Source organism: Halyomorpha halys, unplaced genomic scaffold (genome assembly GCF_000696795.3).
Source record: "Halyomorpha halys isolate HHAL.00 unplaced genomic scaffold, Hhal_1.1 Scaffold812.1, whole genome shotgun sequence".
NCBI lineage: Eukaryota > Metazoa > Arthropoda > Insecta > Hemiptera > Pentatomidae > Halyomorpha > Halyomorpha halys.
Genome location: NW_027110061.1, coordinates 570440 through 589303, shown reverse-complemented (window position 1 = coordinate 589303; position 18864 = coordinate 570440). Strand labels below are relative to the sequence as shown.

The 18864-nt window shown below is 33.0% G+C and overlaps 2 protein-coding genes across 2 annotated transcripts in view; one reads left to right on the top strand and one right to left on the bottom strand.

The window, feature by feature from the left end:
• LOC106686361 (acid sphingomyelinase-like phosphodiesterase 3b) overlaps nt 1–18864 on the bottom strand; it is a 483558-nt gene that overhangs the window by 39210 nt on the left and 425484 nt on the right. The window contains exon 7 of the mRNA XM_014429614.2: nt 16650–16801. Coding sequence (XP_014285100.1) covers nt 16650–16801 — 152 coding nt within the window. The remainder of the gene's footprint in view (nt 1–16649; nt 16802–18864) is intronic.
• On the top strand, nt 612–6020 carry LOC136795946 (serine protease snake-like; the record flags this gene model as incomplete). The annotated part of the gene is given in 3 exon segments (XM_067048159.1): nt 612–865; nt 2487–2659; nt 4630–6020. Coding segments are annotated over 3 exon segments (604 nt in total), but the record flags the coding sequence as incomplete, so codon positions are not given.

The window sequence follows — 18864 nt, the reverse complement described above, 5'->3', positions numbered from 1 at the left end:
ATATATACTTTATAACAATATTATCTAAAAATCTGATGCGGTTTGGGCATCACAGATCTTTCACTTATTATAAAAATTCATGATTTAGAGGTTATGGAGGTGTAAATAATAAATATAAATCCATTTTGCGTTCGGGAGGGATGGTAGGATATTCTCGTATTTCTGTCTCAATTTTCCGTTTTTTCGTCTTGAATTATTTATCATTTTTTAAAATATTTTATATTTATTAATTGTTTAATATTTCTAACAATGGAAATTTGTTATTCATTACAAATAAGAAAATTTAAAAGTACGTTAATATTTTTTTAATTAGTCATTTGAGCCATTTTAGACAATTTCAATGAAGGTTCCGCGGGCTAGAAAAAAAAAAAAAAACATATTTTACATAATAGGTATGTATAATTTTATTATTTTCATTTTTTTTGGGATTCTTTTCATGTAACAATTGCTACTTAAATTACATCTAATTATTCTTATTGGATTATGGTACCAAAAAAAACAAAATGTTTTTCATTTCACTCCCTTCATTCATTTCATTTCAATAATCTGAACTATGTTTTTTTTTAATAGCAACCTCTTCCAAGATATTTATCATCTCTATTCCATTCCAGAGGCCGAGTAACTTGGGTCAGGTTAGGAGACTTCGCGTACAAAATCTCGGAAGATTCTGCTCATGTGGACAAGAGGATTGTTGAGATAATCATTCATCCGAAATACTCAAGTTCCAAGTCACATCACGATATCGCACTCTTCAAAATTGATAGAAAGATTGAAAGTCCATATGTATTTCCAGTTTGCCTCCAAACTGAAAAACAGATAACTGAAAAGAGAGCTAATATGACAGGCTGGGGAAGGACTGGTACCGGTAAGTCTGGAAAAGAGTTTATATTTGAAAACTTAGAAAAAAAATTGTATAAATCCTCGAAAAACGTAAAATTCTTGTCCCAAGCAGTTTGCGGGCTTTATACTTGGTATAATTTATAGGTAAATAAAACCTAATGAAATATATTCCTCAGGTGTATTTCCACATATGCCCAAATTATTAATTGATCAATCTGTGATTAACTATAAAAAAAACCTCTCTACCCTGACTTTATAACGTCACCATGTTACTAATGCTTTTGAGCGTTTGAGTGGGTGTAAATGTTTATTCAATTATCCAGGAATGGAAAGTTCTTCTCAGGGAAGAGAGTATTTTCGATTTTATTTGCAGTTTGCTAAATGATTTCAAATACTATTAAATTGCTACATCTGATTTACTTGTTATAGCTGTGTCAAATTCACTATAGGAATCCATGAAATTTCTCAAACTAATGAAACTTTCCATGTTGGACTGCTGTGTCCGGGAAACTTGTACACAGCGGCGGTATCGAACTTTCGGTTTCCGTAACCTTTATTAAAACTGTATCCAGCAGTTGTATAATTAAAAATACTTTTTATATAATAACTTGTGTGAAGGTATAAATATTTGAAAATGCCCAATAGAAAGGTCGAAACGTTACCGAAATGTAAAATATATTTTGTATAAAATACATTTTTTTTTATACTATTTTATTAAAATGTTTAAGCTTTTATTATTATATTATTTTAAAAAAATAAATCGCAGAACTTTCACTAGCAGTAAAAATTCGTATTTTAGTACTTTTCAAATTGAAAACAACGAATATCAAATTTTTATTTCTTTCAAGTCATAACACATTCATAAAGCATATTGCATAATAACTATCAAATTCTTTCCTTCTATAATATTAATTTAGAGTAAATAACGTGCCTAATAAATTTATAAATAAATAAATATAAATTAATAATAAATGAAACGTACTTTTGAGGAAGATTTTTTTTTCTTTTAACCGACTTTTTATTTTGTTTTTCCAAAATCGATATATTTTTTTAAATTTATTTATTTCTTTTTATAACCTAATCTACTGCAATGATTATTATGTTTTGGTTTGACTTTACGTTGTTGTCTAATGATAAATTTCTTTAACGGATCGAACGAGGATAGCCGATCACTGGAAAGGGGAGGTCTGAGAGAGTGAGATATGGAGAATAAAATTGACAAGTTAATGTAATGAAATTGTTAAATTGATAAAAAAAATATATATTTGTATTTAGTATTTGTAGACATGTATTTATTGTACAGGAAAAGTACCCTCCTTAAATATGTAATTTCAGATTCGCATGAACTAACGTTTTTGAGCTAAGCTGTTCACACAAGCACATAGCCATATCATTTTGTGAGACCCTAGTTATTTCCATTCGCGTAACCTGAAAACGAGCACTTTCGTCAAAAACTCGAATTCGAAATTTCGTACGATCGTTATAGTGCCCCTCACTATATATTCCATGTATCGGTAACTGAAAGTAAAACTTTGCGGCTTATGTGGTATAAAGGGTTTCCCTAAATCTTTGTGAATAATATCATTAAAAAGAAAATAAATATTTGAATATATCTTGTAGTAACAAAATAATTTTCGTTTTTGCAGACAATGATCTTAGAGTTCAGATTCTTGAAACAGATATGGAAATCTACAATGACACGGAATGTAAAAGGCTGAGGTTCAGTGGGGACAACCCTAAAACACCGCTGGGACATCAGCCAGATTTCATGTTCTGTGCTGGAATTCCTGACGGGAGCAACAGAACAGTTGCGTGTTCAGTAAGTAATAATCATTGTTTTTATCAATAATTAATTATTAAATAAAGGCATATTACACTTATGATTTGACCAACATTGACTGACTTCGAAGGCTCAACATCCTTCGAATATATCTAGACGGCAAAAAGTAAAAACTATAAGTCACAGGTTAAAGTTTCCAGGTCAGTGCCTCAAACATCTTTCTGAAGTAGAATTTGTAGCGTAAACACCAACTGTCAAAACGCCACCATAATAAAGCATTTTATGCGGAACCAAGACAATAATTTCTGGTAACAACTTCTTCTAGTTAATCTCCTATTTTGTTAACTACGTTTTTCAAAACAATAATTCGAAGGTTAGAATATGCGGCTACATCAAAGCAAACAGAAGAATTTAAAGAACAGCATCCAACAAATATCTACAGACTCTTCCCCCGAATTAATGTTTCCTAAAGTCGTTGAGTTTATGAATAAGTTTCAAAACGAATTTTTTACAGAAAAAACTTATAGAAGCTCATAAACGCGGCCCTCAGACTGAAGTAAACGGTGAAGCGGAGGTTAGAACGATTTTAAAGCCTGGAAAAGCACCGACAGACTTAAAATCGTACAAACCAATTTCACTATTACCAGCGACCTCTAAACTGTCTGAGAGGCTGTTTTAAAAAAGATTAGAGCCAGTGCTAGAGGTGAGAGAAATTCCGAATCACCAGTTTGAGTTTAGAGATAACCACTCAGCTATTGAATAAGTGCATAGAAATACGAGATCGAGAGGGCTCTTGAAGAAAAGAAAATTTCCTCAGCAGTCTTCTTAAATGTAGCACAGGAATTCGATAATGCATAGCACCGAGGGCTTGAATCGAAACTGCATAAAGATCTCTTAATATAATTAAATGTACTACTATATTCATACGTTAGTGGCAGATATTTCAGTGTAAGACAAGAGAAAAAATATTCGACCATAAGGAAAATAAAAGCGAGTGTTCCACAGGGTGGCGTACTTGGTCTCATTCTGTATTTATTACTCACCAGAGATTTATCCAATAGGGAAAAACAACTGTGCGATATTTGTGATGATTCTGCTATATTAGCAAGAATGATATCAAGGAAACATCAAAAGAGCTCCAAGGCTCAATTATGGAACATTTACATTTTGTATTTTTTTTACAATAGTAAATTCCAATAACTAAAAAAAAATAATCAAACTAAATGAAGGTAAATCATAAATTAATTTTATGAAAAGAAAATCAGATAAGGAAAAGATTCATATTAACAGACAAGAAATTCCCTATTCAAATACGGCAGTTCAAAGTATCTGGAAGTCACGCAGGATGCAAGACTTAACTAGAAAGAGCATTTGAAAAAATAAAAGAGGAACTTAATATAATTAAGGAAAATTTAGTGGCTGCTAGGATGAAATTCAACTAACAGTTGAAAAAAAAAAGTATTGTTGTACAAACAAGTTCTTTAAACCGTGTGGACTTAACTGTAGGGTTGTACAAAGAAATGTAATTTTAATAACACAAAACAAAGTACTAAGAGGTATAGTTAATGGACCCAGGTACAATAGAAACGACAATGAACGGAATACTTATCAACGAAGAAATTGAAAAAAGTATGGGAATAAACATAGCAGGAGGATGTAAATTCTTGCTGATCCTGAAATGGCACCTGTTGAAGAAGTTCTCCTTCAAACAATGCGGCTTCCTTTTCTGAACGAACTAAAACTCTAAAAGCGAGGTAGACACACTAAATTGGAAAACCAGCCAATGGGCTATACCATACAACCAAGACTTTTATATGAAAGAAGCAGTTAGTTGGGCTAGCTCAGTTGTTGCACAAGATGGTGGTTTAATGGGTTAGAGAGCCACACTACCTCAAGATCTGGTTCTTAAAAAAATAAAAAAATTGTAACCATGATTGTATATGTATAAACAAGAACAACAAACACCTCTATGAGTTATCCTAATTTAAATATAAATTATATTTTTCCAGGGTCATTCTGGTAGTCCATTAGTAATTAAGAAACCAGATGATTGCGTGCAGATTCTAGTTGGAGTAGTTTCCTACGGAGCAGCTTGCAGTATACCAAATGCTCCGGGTGAATACACCAGGGTCTCCAACTACATATCGTGGATAGAGGAAACCTTACTACAAAAAGATATGAAGTAGTTTTTTTAATTTCATTAATGAAGGATACCAAATCAATTCTATTCTAATTTAATTTATATTTAAGTATTGTTCCAGAGTGCGACTTTCTAAATGAGATCACAATAAACAAGAATTCATGTTTTTAGTTTGTTCCGACGTTAACACCGTTTCATTCAATTCACCGACATAACGTTTACCGGTTATTTTGTAATTAACACTAAAATTAATAACTTGTCGTAGACAGAACTCCGTAAGACCTAAATGATAACAAGATACAAACAGTGTAAAATATGCTAAAACAATTACACTGTGAATAGAAAGAGTAAAAATATATATATAAAGCAGAGGAAGGCAATAAACCAGGGGTGGCCAACTTTTCTGTATATAAGATCTACTTTTTATCATATAAGCGTGTCGCGATCGACTAGTTGTTAATAGAAGTAGGACAAAGGAGAGGAAGGAGTGTGAAATGCATACCATGATTATATACTGTTTCAGTATCAGGTGTATTCCAGCGAGGTATGGGTGGATAAGTAATAAATATGCTCAAAACTATTTTTTAAATCACTAATTGAGTTTTCGAGAAATAGGCTCTCGTAGAAAATAAATTTCCAGAACTAACTTTTAATAGTATTCCGGACATGCGGTACTTAAAAAATCGATTTTTAATATACTTTTATATATTGATATATAGATACTTTTTCCAAATAGATATTTGCTTACTTAAAATGCAATTTTTTTATCAACTTCAATATATAAGTCGTATGTTTGTTCGTAAATATAAAACAGTTGTTATAAATCTGCACTGTATGGCTAATAATTTGATTTCAATATTTAACTTTCGCGTTATTTATTTTTTTTTTTTGAGGCAGGAAACTGTATCATGAAAGAATAATAGACGAAGAATAGAAGACTTACTTTTTGCTAATCTATCAATAGTTCGATGAGTACAAATCGAACTGAAGTACAGTTATACAGCTTATCTACCTACGTAAAAAACAACAACAATAATTATTTAAAGAGTCAAATATTAATTCATATTTATATTATTGTAAATTTGTAAATAAATCTATGGCTCTGTGAAGAGATTTCCACTTAACAATTCCTTACACGGTGTAGCGATAGAAATATTTATACGCCTCTCATAATTATATTATAAGTTATGTTCCGGAAGGATTACATATGTTATAATCAAATTTAAATATATTAGAATAGGTATTTACACTCGGAACTTATATCATGGTTTAAGTCAATAAAATTATTTTTTTTTACTTACATCTTTTCCATAAAATTTCATTATTGCTAATAAAATAATATTAAGTAATTAATAATAATAAAAAAAGAGAAAATTAGTTCTAATAAATTGATACTTAATTTCCGTTGTGATGTTGCACGTGTATCAGAGTAGTTAGTATTAATTATGCAAATATATCCTGTAGGAAACGTAGCAACACATGCATTAATGCCTATCTGATCACTGATTATTATTATAGGTGCGATTATAATGCTAATGTAGCCAGGAATTATTGGATATTAATACTAACCACTGGATAGCGTAACAACTACAATTTAATTTACACCATTGGATTGAAAGGGAATACATAAATAAATATATATATCTGTAAGGGTACACAACCTATGAAGGGTTTGGGGTGTAGTACTCTGAGAAGTACTATTACTATACCAACGATTATGCAAGGAGCTTGAAGGTTGAAGCTTATCACGTAAAATGGAATTGGGCTGAACACATTGCGTGGGCGAAGGACGAAAGCATGCATCGAGAGGATCCCAAGAGGAAATAACAGGAAAAAGAATCGATTACATTTTAAATGGAAGAACGAAATAACACAATATGTAGGTGATAACTGGTCGCTTGTTGGCAGGGATAGGAAAAGTTAAGATAAAAAAAGTTAAAAACCACCCAAAGTTTATTGTTGGTGCTTTAATGATTCCTATATTGTTATTTAATTAATATAAGGAAATTGGTTTATTTTTATTATTAAGGAAGTCATAAATTGAATTCATTTTTCTTTTCTGTTACCCATTTCATCAAAATTCCACCCTAAAATTTATATAATTATAATATAAATATATTTATACATGGTTCCCGTGGTAATGTTTTCGAAAACCAACATTATTTTTCCAAATAACGGAAAATCAACATTTTGTAAATATATTTGGTCAAATATTGCTACATTAACCTAATTTCGTAGATTAATTAACGTATACATCTGTACGTCTGCCATAATCCCTGAGATATTTTCCAAAATAAAATCACGAAATCTTGATTATTCTTTTCATCAAAAAGAAAAATTTGGTTTTTGAAAAATTCAGGAACTAAGTGACGAACTAATCTCTATCAGCATTCAGATTACAACTATGTTAATACTCTATAAAAATTTGCACTGAGCCTGGCATCAGTTAAGGCTGGCTCTGAAGATTATCATTTAAAAATATAATTATTACTACATTTAACCTCTACAGTCAATTAAATTATTTTATTATTGTAGCGTAATAAAAATACAATGCTAAGGACTGAAGTTATTTCTGCTGGGATGCTGGTAACAAGGGGTGGGCTGGTGGTTAGTCCGCCGAAGGGAGAAATATTTTAGGTTTGGCCCAAGTTCTAATTTGACAGCTAGTTACCAGCTTTGGGAAAACCCTCTGTAGGATGTTTTGGTTTATGCCTTTCCCTAACTGCCTCCCGTCGCTCTCTGGTAATTTATATTACACTGCAGATCATTATATTTTATAGATCTTATTGCTGTCAGTTTTTCTATCAATAAATCGTGTGACAACATGGATTTGGCAGAAAAAAAAATAAGGATTGAGTATATATATACCACAAACATACACACCTAAAAAAAATTAATATTTAATTTAACTAAAATTCATTCATAAGTGTGTGTGTATAGTTATTAATATTGATAAAATCTATAAAAAATTGTTTTCCGAAAAAAGTCAAATACTATACCCCACGAAGATTACAACACCCTCTTTAAAATAAAATAAAATTATCCACATGATAAAATAAAAAAAAAAAACATGAACCACAGTACTGTTTTCTTAACAAAGGTTGTGCAATGATTTGATTATATCTAGATGAAACTCAACCGCCAGGTTTTTTTCCCAGTTAATGGAAGTTAGGTTTGCCTCACGAGGCCTCCTGAACCTATAGTACCGAATCACGGCTACTATACAGTTACTGAAAAAAAAATTATCTGTCACAGCCGGAACCGAGTTTGGATCAGGTAGTTACTCACTCACTTACTAACTCACTGAGTTACCTCACTCACAACATAACGAAACAGACATCATATAAATCGATCTAAATAGATACTGGCAATGAAGAAACCCCGTTATGCCTTTAACTTCTTAATATTTAAAATAACAGATACCACTCCACTCTCTACCATTTTCTTGTTGAATAGTGTATCTCTAAGAAGATAAGGAAGGAATTACATCAAAAAGTACCCAATGGACCAGGATGTACCCATAATTCCTGATTAGATTTAGAACGAAGAGAATCTTTCTGAAATAAGGCTCTTTGAGATGAAAGAGTCTTTACAGAGTGTATTCAAGACATTCATTGAAGCAACCCTTCTGTAGATACGCTATCGTTGTGGGTTGGCAATTGTTTGAAGATATATATTCCGTATATATCAGGTGATAACCTAAATAATAAGTTTATTAACAAATGCGTTCCTTTTTTTAGTTTTTCTTTGGGCTTTATTAATAGGAGAACAAGAAAATTTATTTACCTATAAATAAAGGTTCGTGGCCATTTATCTCATTACTTTTTTACATATCCTTTATCCTAAATTACAATTTCGTCGGTTTTTATTATCCTTCTTACAAATTCAAAAATATAATAAATGAGTCTTGAGAGTCTAGGCTATTTTTTTCTTTAATTGTACTGAATACATTTTGCTATAATAAAACCTCAAATTGAACAATTATAAATATAGTTAGCATAGATGTGATTACACTGGTAATCAAATAATTACATTATACAATTATAATTTAATAATGTGAACGGTTAAGTACTTGATAAAGAAGTACCGTTTTTTTGAACAACGGTACTAAAAGGAGTTGATTATTAACGTATTAAGGGTGTGCACTTTATAGAGGCAGGAGGTCTTAAGGAACCACATGGATACCTAATGGGTACTGTTTCGGGTAACTTAAGGTTAACCGAAAGTCTGAATTTTTTTTCTAGCCCCTATAGAAATTACATTATTAAAATAGAACTATATACATTTTCTTTTTGAACATTTGATCTTTTACTGGAGCAGTGCTCCATTCTAAGGACAGATTGAGATATTATATACTCTGACCAATGAACTGTGGTACTGTGGGCAGAGGAGTTGATATAGTTCTGGGGGCTTCTTCCACGATGTTGCACGGTCCCCTTGGTCGACGTCCTCGCCGAGGGAAGGACTTCGGGCTCTGCAGCTTGAAGTCATCACACCACCACCATCACCACCAGCCGGAATGTCCCTCACACTCTTTGTAAGCCCCCGGCTATAGAGCCACAAAATGTAAAACCGCCTTCAGCGGACTATGCTTATTTGCCAATATATATATATATATTTATCAATATAGGGGATTTGAAAAAAAAAATTCTTCCACGATGCAGTGAGGACCATCCTTCGCAGCATGCTGTCCTGGAATCCCTGAAGGTGACGCTGCGTGCCGTCAGAGAGGTACGTGAAGAGTGGTACCCGGTATAGAAGTGCCGGCCTCAGGATGCAGTTTAAGGATGTAGACCTACAGTTTAAGCCGCAGAGAGAGCACTGGTGTAGTTCAGTTTAGTCTGTTAGACCGCCTTCTTACAGTTCTGATTTTCTGGTAGAGGTGGGTGGAGAATTTAAGATGTCCGTCCAGCTTCCCACATCATGGAGTTTGAAGGGGATCATGTTGGTCGATCTGGGTGGTGATCGAGTTGAGGGCCTTCTTGATTGCTGGGACGGTTTTTCAGGTTCCGCATGCTGGCGATTAGTGCCATGATGTGAGGTGGGGAGGTCATGGGTGGTATTTGGAGATTGTTTGACGCGCACACTCCATGACAGCTGACGTGAAGTGGTCGATATAGTTGTCTATTTCCTGCACAGAGCGCAGTGTTGATACATCTTTCAGCCTGTGGCAAACCTCTTCTCTGAACCGGCTCCAGTCGCCCTTCTGGTAGTTGAATTTCTCAAACGTCGTTTTAGAGTTGCTGAGATTGGTTTCGGGTCAGGAGACACTGGAGAATCCGGTATGGGCTCTGGCGCTGGTGCTGCTGTGGATTGACGGAGAAATAAGGAGCATGTCGTTCCTGCATCCTATTGGTCCTCGGTCTACTAGTGGTGGTGTTGGGGGGCTGAAGACGAACTGCTGTCTGTTTGATGTTGGCTGCTGTCCTCTGCTCCTTCCTCTTCTCGATTTTTAAAGCCTACTGATATCGATGGGGCCTAAGTGCTGGAAGGTTGTTTTGACATCTTCTAGGAGCATGGAGATGTCAATGTTTTTAATAACATAACGGTGTTGTGTATTGCCATTTCGTAGGGCATACATGTTATGGCCTATTTTTAAATGCTTGAGCATTTTACGCACCAGATATTTATAAATTTTTAGACGAGCCAAGTATGTTCTCACCTGCGGGATTTGCTGGTTTGCGACCGGTGGTAGTTGGGGAGATTTTATTGTAGAGGTCTCAGTTCCCGTCTTGATGCATTGGTCTTTCAGCGGGTCTTATGGATTAGGATCATCAAACTAAATTTCCTTTTCCTAGTTTAGTCTAAGTGAGCTAAGCCACACACTGCTTAAATCCCCTTGTTTATAATAATACAGCACTAATTCACACAGCGTTCACTAATAGAGTCTATAATAAACAGTAACTTGTATTGAAATCCACAATTTCTCGACGACACTAGAGCCAACAACAATATATACACTTTGAACAAAGCCCATTGTTCTTGTGAAACACGTTACAATGACGTCACCAGAGCGGAGCACAGAGCGACCTTAACACTTTGTACACTGAACTTATTGTCGAATGTCTGAATTGGATTGGGGAGGCTCCCATAAGGTAGGCAATACCAGCGCCCCATGAGGCCAACAACAAAAGCACCTCTTCTAACGCTCTCTGTGGAGAAGAAGCAACCTGGCACCAGAGAGCCATCTTTTTTTTTTGCCAACAGCAGTTCTCTTTTTTCTTCTTCACTATCATCTTTAGTGTAAAATGAGGGAGTATAGAGACTCAGAAGTTCCCTCCCTTCCCTTCCCCCGGTGCAGAGGAGGAGAGAAAGGAATTAAGGAATTATAAATAATTCAAGAAATGAGGAGAGAGTAACCGGAGAATGGAGTAAATCCACCTAATTAAGCATAATTAACATCCATCATCATCAACCACATCATTAAATCTACAGTTTTCTATAGCCCAGTTATACCTAATTCATTAACACATCTAACAACAAATATTTTATTTCGGCCACCTCCTATTGTACCTGTAACTTAGACAATAGATTTTCTTTTTCAGTTAACTATGTTTTATATTCATTATATACAGTCCACTACATCCCACAAGTTAATCAAAAGTGAATGTGCGTCTGCCCTTTAGTTGAAGGCGTACTTCATGCAGGTACAGTAATAGAATAAATAATAATCTGTCACAGCAAAATATTCACCCGGGTCATAGAAAATATGAGTGTCTAGTATATAATGACAATTAGAATGTTCCGGGAAAATATATAATTTGAAATTCTTATTTATTAAAATGCACATCAAGTGCAATAAGTTTCTGCAATCAATGGGCTAACGTGCTAAACAGAAGTAAATTAACTTGGAATCCAAGAGAACAATGTCAGGAGAGTGAGATTGCTAAAGAATTGAGGTGAGGAACGGTTTATTTTCTTTATATTTAAGAGAATTTCATCATGAGTGAATTCACACCAGTAGCAAGCAGAAGGAGCAAGAGAATGACGAAGGACACGGAAGAAACCGATTGAAAAAAGATCTTTAATACAGATTTTAGGGAGAACACAATCACTTACAAATTAAAAGATTGTCAATAGTTATAATATCTTACTTACCACCACCAAAAAAGGTTTTAACTCTTTGGTATACCCTTTATGTTCACTTTTTTTTTTACAATATTATTAAGTATAATAGGCTTCCTTTTTTATTTATAATGCTTCATTTATTTTATCCCCTAAATTCTAAAGTCCACATCACTTATTTTCCAGCAATAGATTGTTATAAAAGTTTTAATATTAATACTGTATCACTTGGGACCAATTCATATTGTATTTATCTAGCTTAAAAATTGTATAGCCTCCACAACGCTCTAATCGTCAGAATTGTAATAATTGCATTTCACTCATGTCTTTAATTTTTATATGTTATTTTGGCACCAACCGATAGATGTCATCTGGTCGGACCATATTGGATGTAAGTTCCTAAATGAATAAAATAAAAAATTTAAAAAAACATGAAAGAGTGACAAAAAAGGGTAAATTTGACAGAAACTCGTGACCTAAGCAGAATGCCAATAAAAAGTTTTTAAAAATATTTTATGTTAGTGTAAATTGCTATTTAACATAGTCCTTTAGGAAGACCAAATTGGTTGAAACGTTGGACTTTTAAGAAAATAAAGAATGTTTTCAAGACATTAATTTGGATACATTTGATTTTATTTAAACAAGCATTTTTTATACATTCATCCGAATAATATCTATAAAGATGGAGATTATTTAAGGTTTTTAAGGTTAGCATTAAATACTAACAACCCTTAAATCAATTATTTAAAAATTTGCATAACAATGGGAATTTATCGCTACATTGTCCCTAAAACATTTCACCAATGATCATCTTTCAATGTACCATTTTCTAATTTTGCGTCTTTATTTGGATAATTCAGGTTTATTATATTTAATTAACCGAAAGAATGTTCTATGTTATTTGTATTATGACCATTAAATTCTCTTATTTTGATGCAAAAAAAAAATCTAAGACTACACTGAAGTAGGAAATAACCAATTTAAGGGAAAATAAAAGGGTTAAATTCTTTGTTTTGTTTTTTTGTTTTTTAAATAGGCTATTAGCATTCCAGCCAACTTGTGGGAGAGGTTCGAGCTTGAAAAGAAATTTAATCTTCGCGGAACAAGAAGCAGTTAAGCATAAAAATTAATTAATACACTCCTGGACAATTGAAAGAATTCGGCCATGATTAAGATAATTTCTTCTTCGATGGAACTGATCGTTAAATAAAAAGACGCCATTTGTTTACTTGGTGCCAGGTATTACCCGAGCATCGAGGTATACTAACTTATACATCTAACAGTTCTTAGACAACATTGCGCAGTACTCAGCTTGTCGTTTTTGGTGGCTGCCCAATGCGTACCCTCTGCCCCTTTCAGTTACGTCTAGACGAGCGATATTTATTTGCCACTTACATCTAGACCATCTCCTATTCGCCCTTGCGACACGCACTAGGCCCAGCGTCTTCAGCCAACACTCCATGCCAGTAAGCAGTGCGTCAATTTGTACTTCCATTCTATAGTTTTCTAAGTATTCTCATTCATTATATTTTTCTTATTATTTATTTATTATATTTTTATTAACCATTACTCACAAGCCAATTTTTATTAGTTTCAAAATTTTTGTATTAAAATTTTTTTTCAGGAGATGAATTTTGTAAAAGTTATTTCATTTTTTCTCAAAAATAGATGCTTATGTTTGGTTCATATATTCTTTTTTGATCAATATTATTTCCATAGATTTATATAAATATTATTATTATTTACATACTAAAACTTTATTCTTATAACTTATTAATCCCATCGAGGGAGCTCATAAAAAGGCTTATATATATATATATATTTTAAAATTTATTATGTCCGAGGCGTCTGAAAAGAAGATGGCCACGGGACCTACTAGTTTAAATTAATGTCTGAAGTACCACCAATGGGTGTTGTATGTTTCATATTCAAGTGTATATAAAACATACAACATATTTACTTATTGTATTTATTACTTGTACAGTTGTAAATCACACTAAGTAAATAAAAAAATAATTATTATGGCGTGGGGGTACAGTCTCAACATTAGTTTAGAAATGCGTTTTGTACGCATCATCATATGCATCATTTGCTTAATGATAATTGAAAATGAATAGGCATTTTTTTCGTAAGCGACAGGAAATATATAGCAAAACCATATTTCCTCCAGCGCCCCGATACTTTTGTCTTGAGTTAGTTTGTATCTTGTTGGATATTTTTTAGGCCTATACACGTGAAAATGTGTTCTCGATCCGTGTCACCCCTGTTGCATAGAGAGCACGTCAGTGAATCTGTGATGTCTATTCGATGGAGGTGTTATTGGAAATCACGTCCCGTCTCAAGGCGGAAACAAGCCACTCACTCAGCTCTGCTAATATTGTCGGACATAAAATACAAGCGGTGGGTAAGAAGTGAGAGAGCCTATATAAGGATTAACGAATCCCCGGAAATGCACTGAAATAAATAATTTAAAAAATAAGAAAATACATTAGAGAAAAGTAATATCGGAAGAGAGTAGGTAAGGAATTCCTAAAGTATGTAGAAATTAAATTTTTTTCAGAAGAAATAATTCTAAAATGATTTGAAAATATATTGAATCATACTATTATTTACATTTTTAAAAAAGGGTTCAATTTTTTTTGTTACATTTTATGTTTTTATTAGGTTATTATAATGCTACATTAGTTGTGCCAAATAAATTATACTAAAATGGAAATCAAAAAATAGAGAACAAAAAACAAGTAATAAATCATATTCATTTTAGAAAATCTCACGCTTTTGACACAATCATATTCCAATAAGTGGGCATCAATCCTCGAGCTTAGTAAACAAGATAGGGAGTGAAATTTTTAACAAATGAGGGAAATAATTTTGTGACAAAAATAAATTGGATACTGGATTATTTAGAAGCGATAATTTTATGATAATTTTTTGTCATAGTAGTTTGTTCATATAAATTAAATGTTTTTATATGATATAATAAAATAGAAAATAAACATTTGTTTTTTCTCCCACACTTTTCATTTACAATCAGAACCAATCTACACACTAAATACGTTTTTCAATTTAATCCTTTTTTTCTTCCCCCTCCATAAATAAAAGTAGTATCATATAAAAGTATATCATGGAAAATTAACTCGATGCTTAAAAGAATATGTGAAAAATTGGAAAGTACAAAATATTGTATACGTGGTTCAAAATTTTATTACCATAATATTTTATGTAATTAAAGTAAGTATAATAGTATAATATATTAATCACAATAATAATAAATTTTTATTAAAACAAAACTAATAAACGTAATAGCATTTTTTCCTCCTTCAATGATTCGCACACATGTCCATCAGCAAAAATGTATGATCAATGCACATCTGAAGATAACAACCGATATCTTTACTATTGTGTATTCATTTATCTATCTCTTTAAAAAGAAGAACATGACATTAATCTAGGAATAATAGGAGTGAAAGGGAGGGAGAATGAATGCTGGTAAAAGTACACTAGTAACTTTGTGATTTGTGGCATTACATTTTCCTGTGATACGAAAATACCTAACGTCACTAATTAAATGTTCCAAATGATACCATAATTTAAATACAATGTTCCCAGATTTTTTTTAGATACACCACTTTGGTTTTGGAATCACGATATGTTGTACATCTCTCATATGAAGCGTGGCCGCTGGAGTGCTGAGGAAGGATTGTGGGATTCTATTTTATTATGGCGGAATAACGTTGCCAGCGTCAACCTGGAGCTTATAAGATGGCCAAGGAAGCAAAAAAGTTGGCAGAGATAATAGGTTTTAATAAGTAAAATTTTTAGATAAGAGGTTTCCATTCCAAGTCATTGTTAATGTGAATAGTCTTCATTTTCGTCGTAAATCAAATCCGGTGAAAGGGATTAATCGAAACTAAGTTGGGCTTAGCGCATAGACTTGACGGGCCATCGATAAACTCGCTGGAGCAACTGTTATGGCTTCTACAGAACTTGAACAACTTCTTCATCGTCCTGAAACGTGAAGGTGGTAAGTTACCTTGGAGCCGGCAAGTCTAGACAATATCTTTCATCGCGCGGTTGAATACGAAGATAACGAGGATCACAAGTTTATAAATGTTTAAAATAAAAAAAATAATTAAAGAAAGATGGTCATGTTGCAGGGCTTTAAATAAATAAATTAAGTTCAAATTTCGTTTCATTGTACATCTTTTAATTTTTCATTTATTTTTACATCTTTAAGTGTTTGTATCTTTCTTAGCCCTGCAACGTGGGGCGAAAAGTTGCACAATATAAATAGCTTATTAATCACTATTTGGGTTTTTCTTTGACCGCACCGCGACCATATTCCTTTTATTATTGTACATGGTCAATCAGCGATCTTCCAAAATAATTAATTCTTTGAATGATACAAATTTGTCAAACCTAAAGACTGACCAAAATAAGGATTAAAATAATTCTGGAGGAAGTATGCATCGATGTGAGAAAAAATATACTTTTATGCGTCATGCGAAAACTTCTTTTACACTAATTTCTCGGTATAAATGAAAGTCCTTGTGATTCATTATGCCGAGGTTCCACTGCATTGCAATAAAACCTATCTTATCTGGCTTCAAACATATGTAATATAAAGTTATAGGAACCTAGATATAACGAATTTGAGCGATTAAAACTTCCAAATAACGAATTTTTAGCTAACCTGCTAACTAACCCACATTATCTTCCAGTGTGTGTCTGTAATTGTATCCTGTGTGTATCTCACCTTTTCAATAAAAAAAAACATATGATTCCATGTAATGGCACAAATACTATAGTATAGTTTGCACTTACCGTTTGTTGATTGTTTTCTGCCTTGGTCAGTTCTTCTTCCAGCCAGGCCCACTGGCCTCCGGGGTCCCCTCCATCCTCTCGCGTCCACAAGTTGGTGTTCAGGACAACCACCTTCAGCTTGCGTTTCTTCTGTTCGATGCAGTAGTAGCCAGCTGTGGACAGAAAATAGAGATAAGGTAAGTGATTACTAGGAGAGAAGGAAATACTTCATTTATTCATGCTGCCCAAATACATCGGGTTGCTACAATACACAGCATACTGATCAATCCGTGACTGGACAAATATAAGTTACATATTTGTACATGATATAATATAATAGATAGATAACATTTTTTTTTCTTCCACAGTTTTCTTTTACTTTTCTTTTATAATTAATACCTGTCTACAAACTAACTACAAGTTTTTCGATTTATTCCTTTTCTTTTTCTCTCCCTTTCATTTCACAACCCCTATTTCATTTGATCAACAAATTCCCCTATATAACAATTATTAAAATATTTAAAATAATAACTGCATAATAGATGCATGCATGCCATATCACTTCTGGATAAACTCCCATACTAATTAATTTCCATGCATGTGGTGGTGGATGATTCCTAGGGAGTCAAGTATTATATTCTCTGTCATCCTAGCCACACCCTGGACATCAACCTCAAGCTCCTCCATGAAGCTCATAGTTGTGCTGGGAATCGTTCTACGGGCTCCGAACCAGAGGCCTCTCACGTTGAACTCTCGTTCTTCAAATAAAAATAAATTATTATAAAATCAATGTTCGGGAACATATGAACCCGTAAGTCAGGAAAACATAATTCACTTTCAAACGCGTTTTAGGAGAAAAACTCTATAAATCCGAATAATTTTATCTATATGGTGGCTATTTGAATTTCCCCTTCATTTAGTGTTATAGTATTTTTAATCTCTTTCCCATATTTGTTTTTTTTTTTTTTTAGCACTTCTTTAATTTCTTGAACAACTATTGACAGCTTATTCAATACCGCTGTAAAAATCAGATTGTATCCTATAAATATTATTCAAGCGTTGCATAAATCAAGAAAATGGAATATGTGACATGGGACTTTTCAAATCACCAATTTTTTTGTTTATTTAGTCATTCATTCGTATTGCATAACAGGAACAAAGAAAACTACTCCGATAATTCCTATAACCATAGGAATAGTCTCCAATCTGGAATCTCAGTTCGAGTTTTCTGGAACGAAAAAAAAATATGGCTTCTAATTAATTCGGTTTTGTGAACCTAATAGGATCCGTACTGAACAAAATTGTTTTCGTTTTGTTTTTATGCTGAACAAACCTTCAAATCTGACTTAACCGGGATTAAATGTCTGAATTTCTCCTTCATTTCCTCGGCGTATTTTCAGTTGTGAGCTATTGAAAGAAATCTCCATAATGCTCGTTCAATAGTATCCGAGAAATGATGTGTTATATTCGATGTATCCGTTAAAAAAACCAACTATAAGCAGAATAGAATTGTGAATAATATATGACAAAAGATGAAAGAGTTTCTCGACAAGCAAATTTTGTAGAAGAAACAGAAAATTAAAGAAACAATTTACCTACAAAGCAATCCTCAAACAAGACTGAAATACATAGAATCGGTAACTGCTCCGACTATTAACAAAACTTACGAGACAAACGGTCTAAACTTCCAGTTAACTATAAAAGACTCATTTATATGACTATAATAAGGTTTAACTGGACCTACGGAGTTGAGCTTTGGGGCTCCATTAATCCATCCGTCTCGTATCCAATCCTTGCAGCTCAAAATCCTTAATGCTCATTACTTTGTCATAAATCAAATCATTCATCAGGATCGCTATGTTCCATATGTTGCCGATTTTGCCAGAACCAGATACTAACCATCCAAATTCATTTGTTTCTAACCAGGCTCCTCTTTATTATCTGATAGTCCTTCCAGGGGTATGAAAAGAAGGTGGCCTCGAGATCTTCTTTAGAACTTTTATTAGAATTCTCTCAATGGGTAGATTCTCCAGATGTCTGCATCAAGCCATTGTATTACTAACATCAAATTGTTGTATATGTTTTAATACAGTTGTAAATAGCAATAAATTCAGTTAAAAAATACATTAAGCTGAAAAACAATTTCGCAAGTTTTCTTCTATCGAAGCTCGAATGACCTTATTTTTTAAAGGAATAACTTCCTACCAGCAGTATAGTACGCAAAGTAGTATACTAT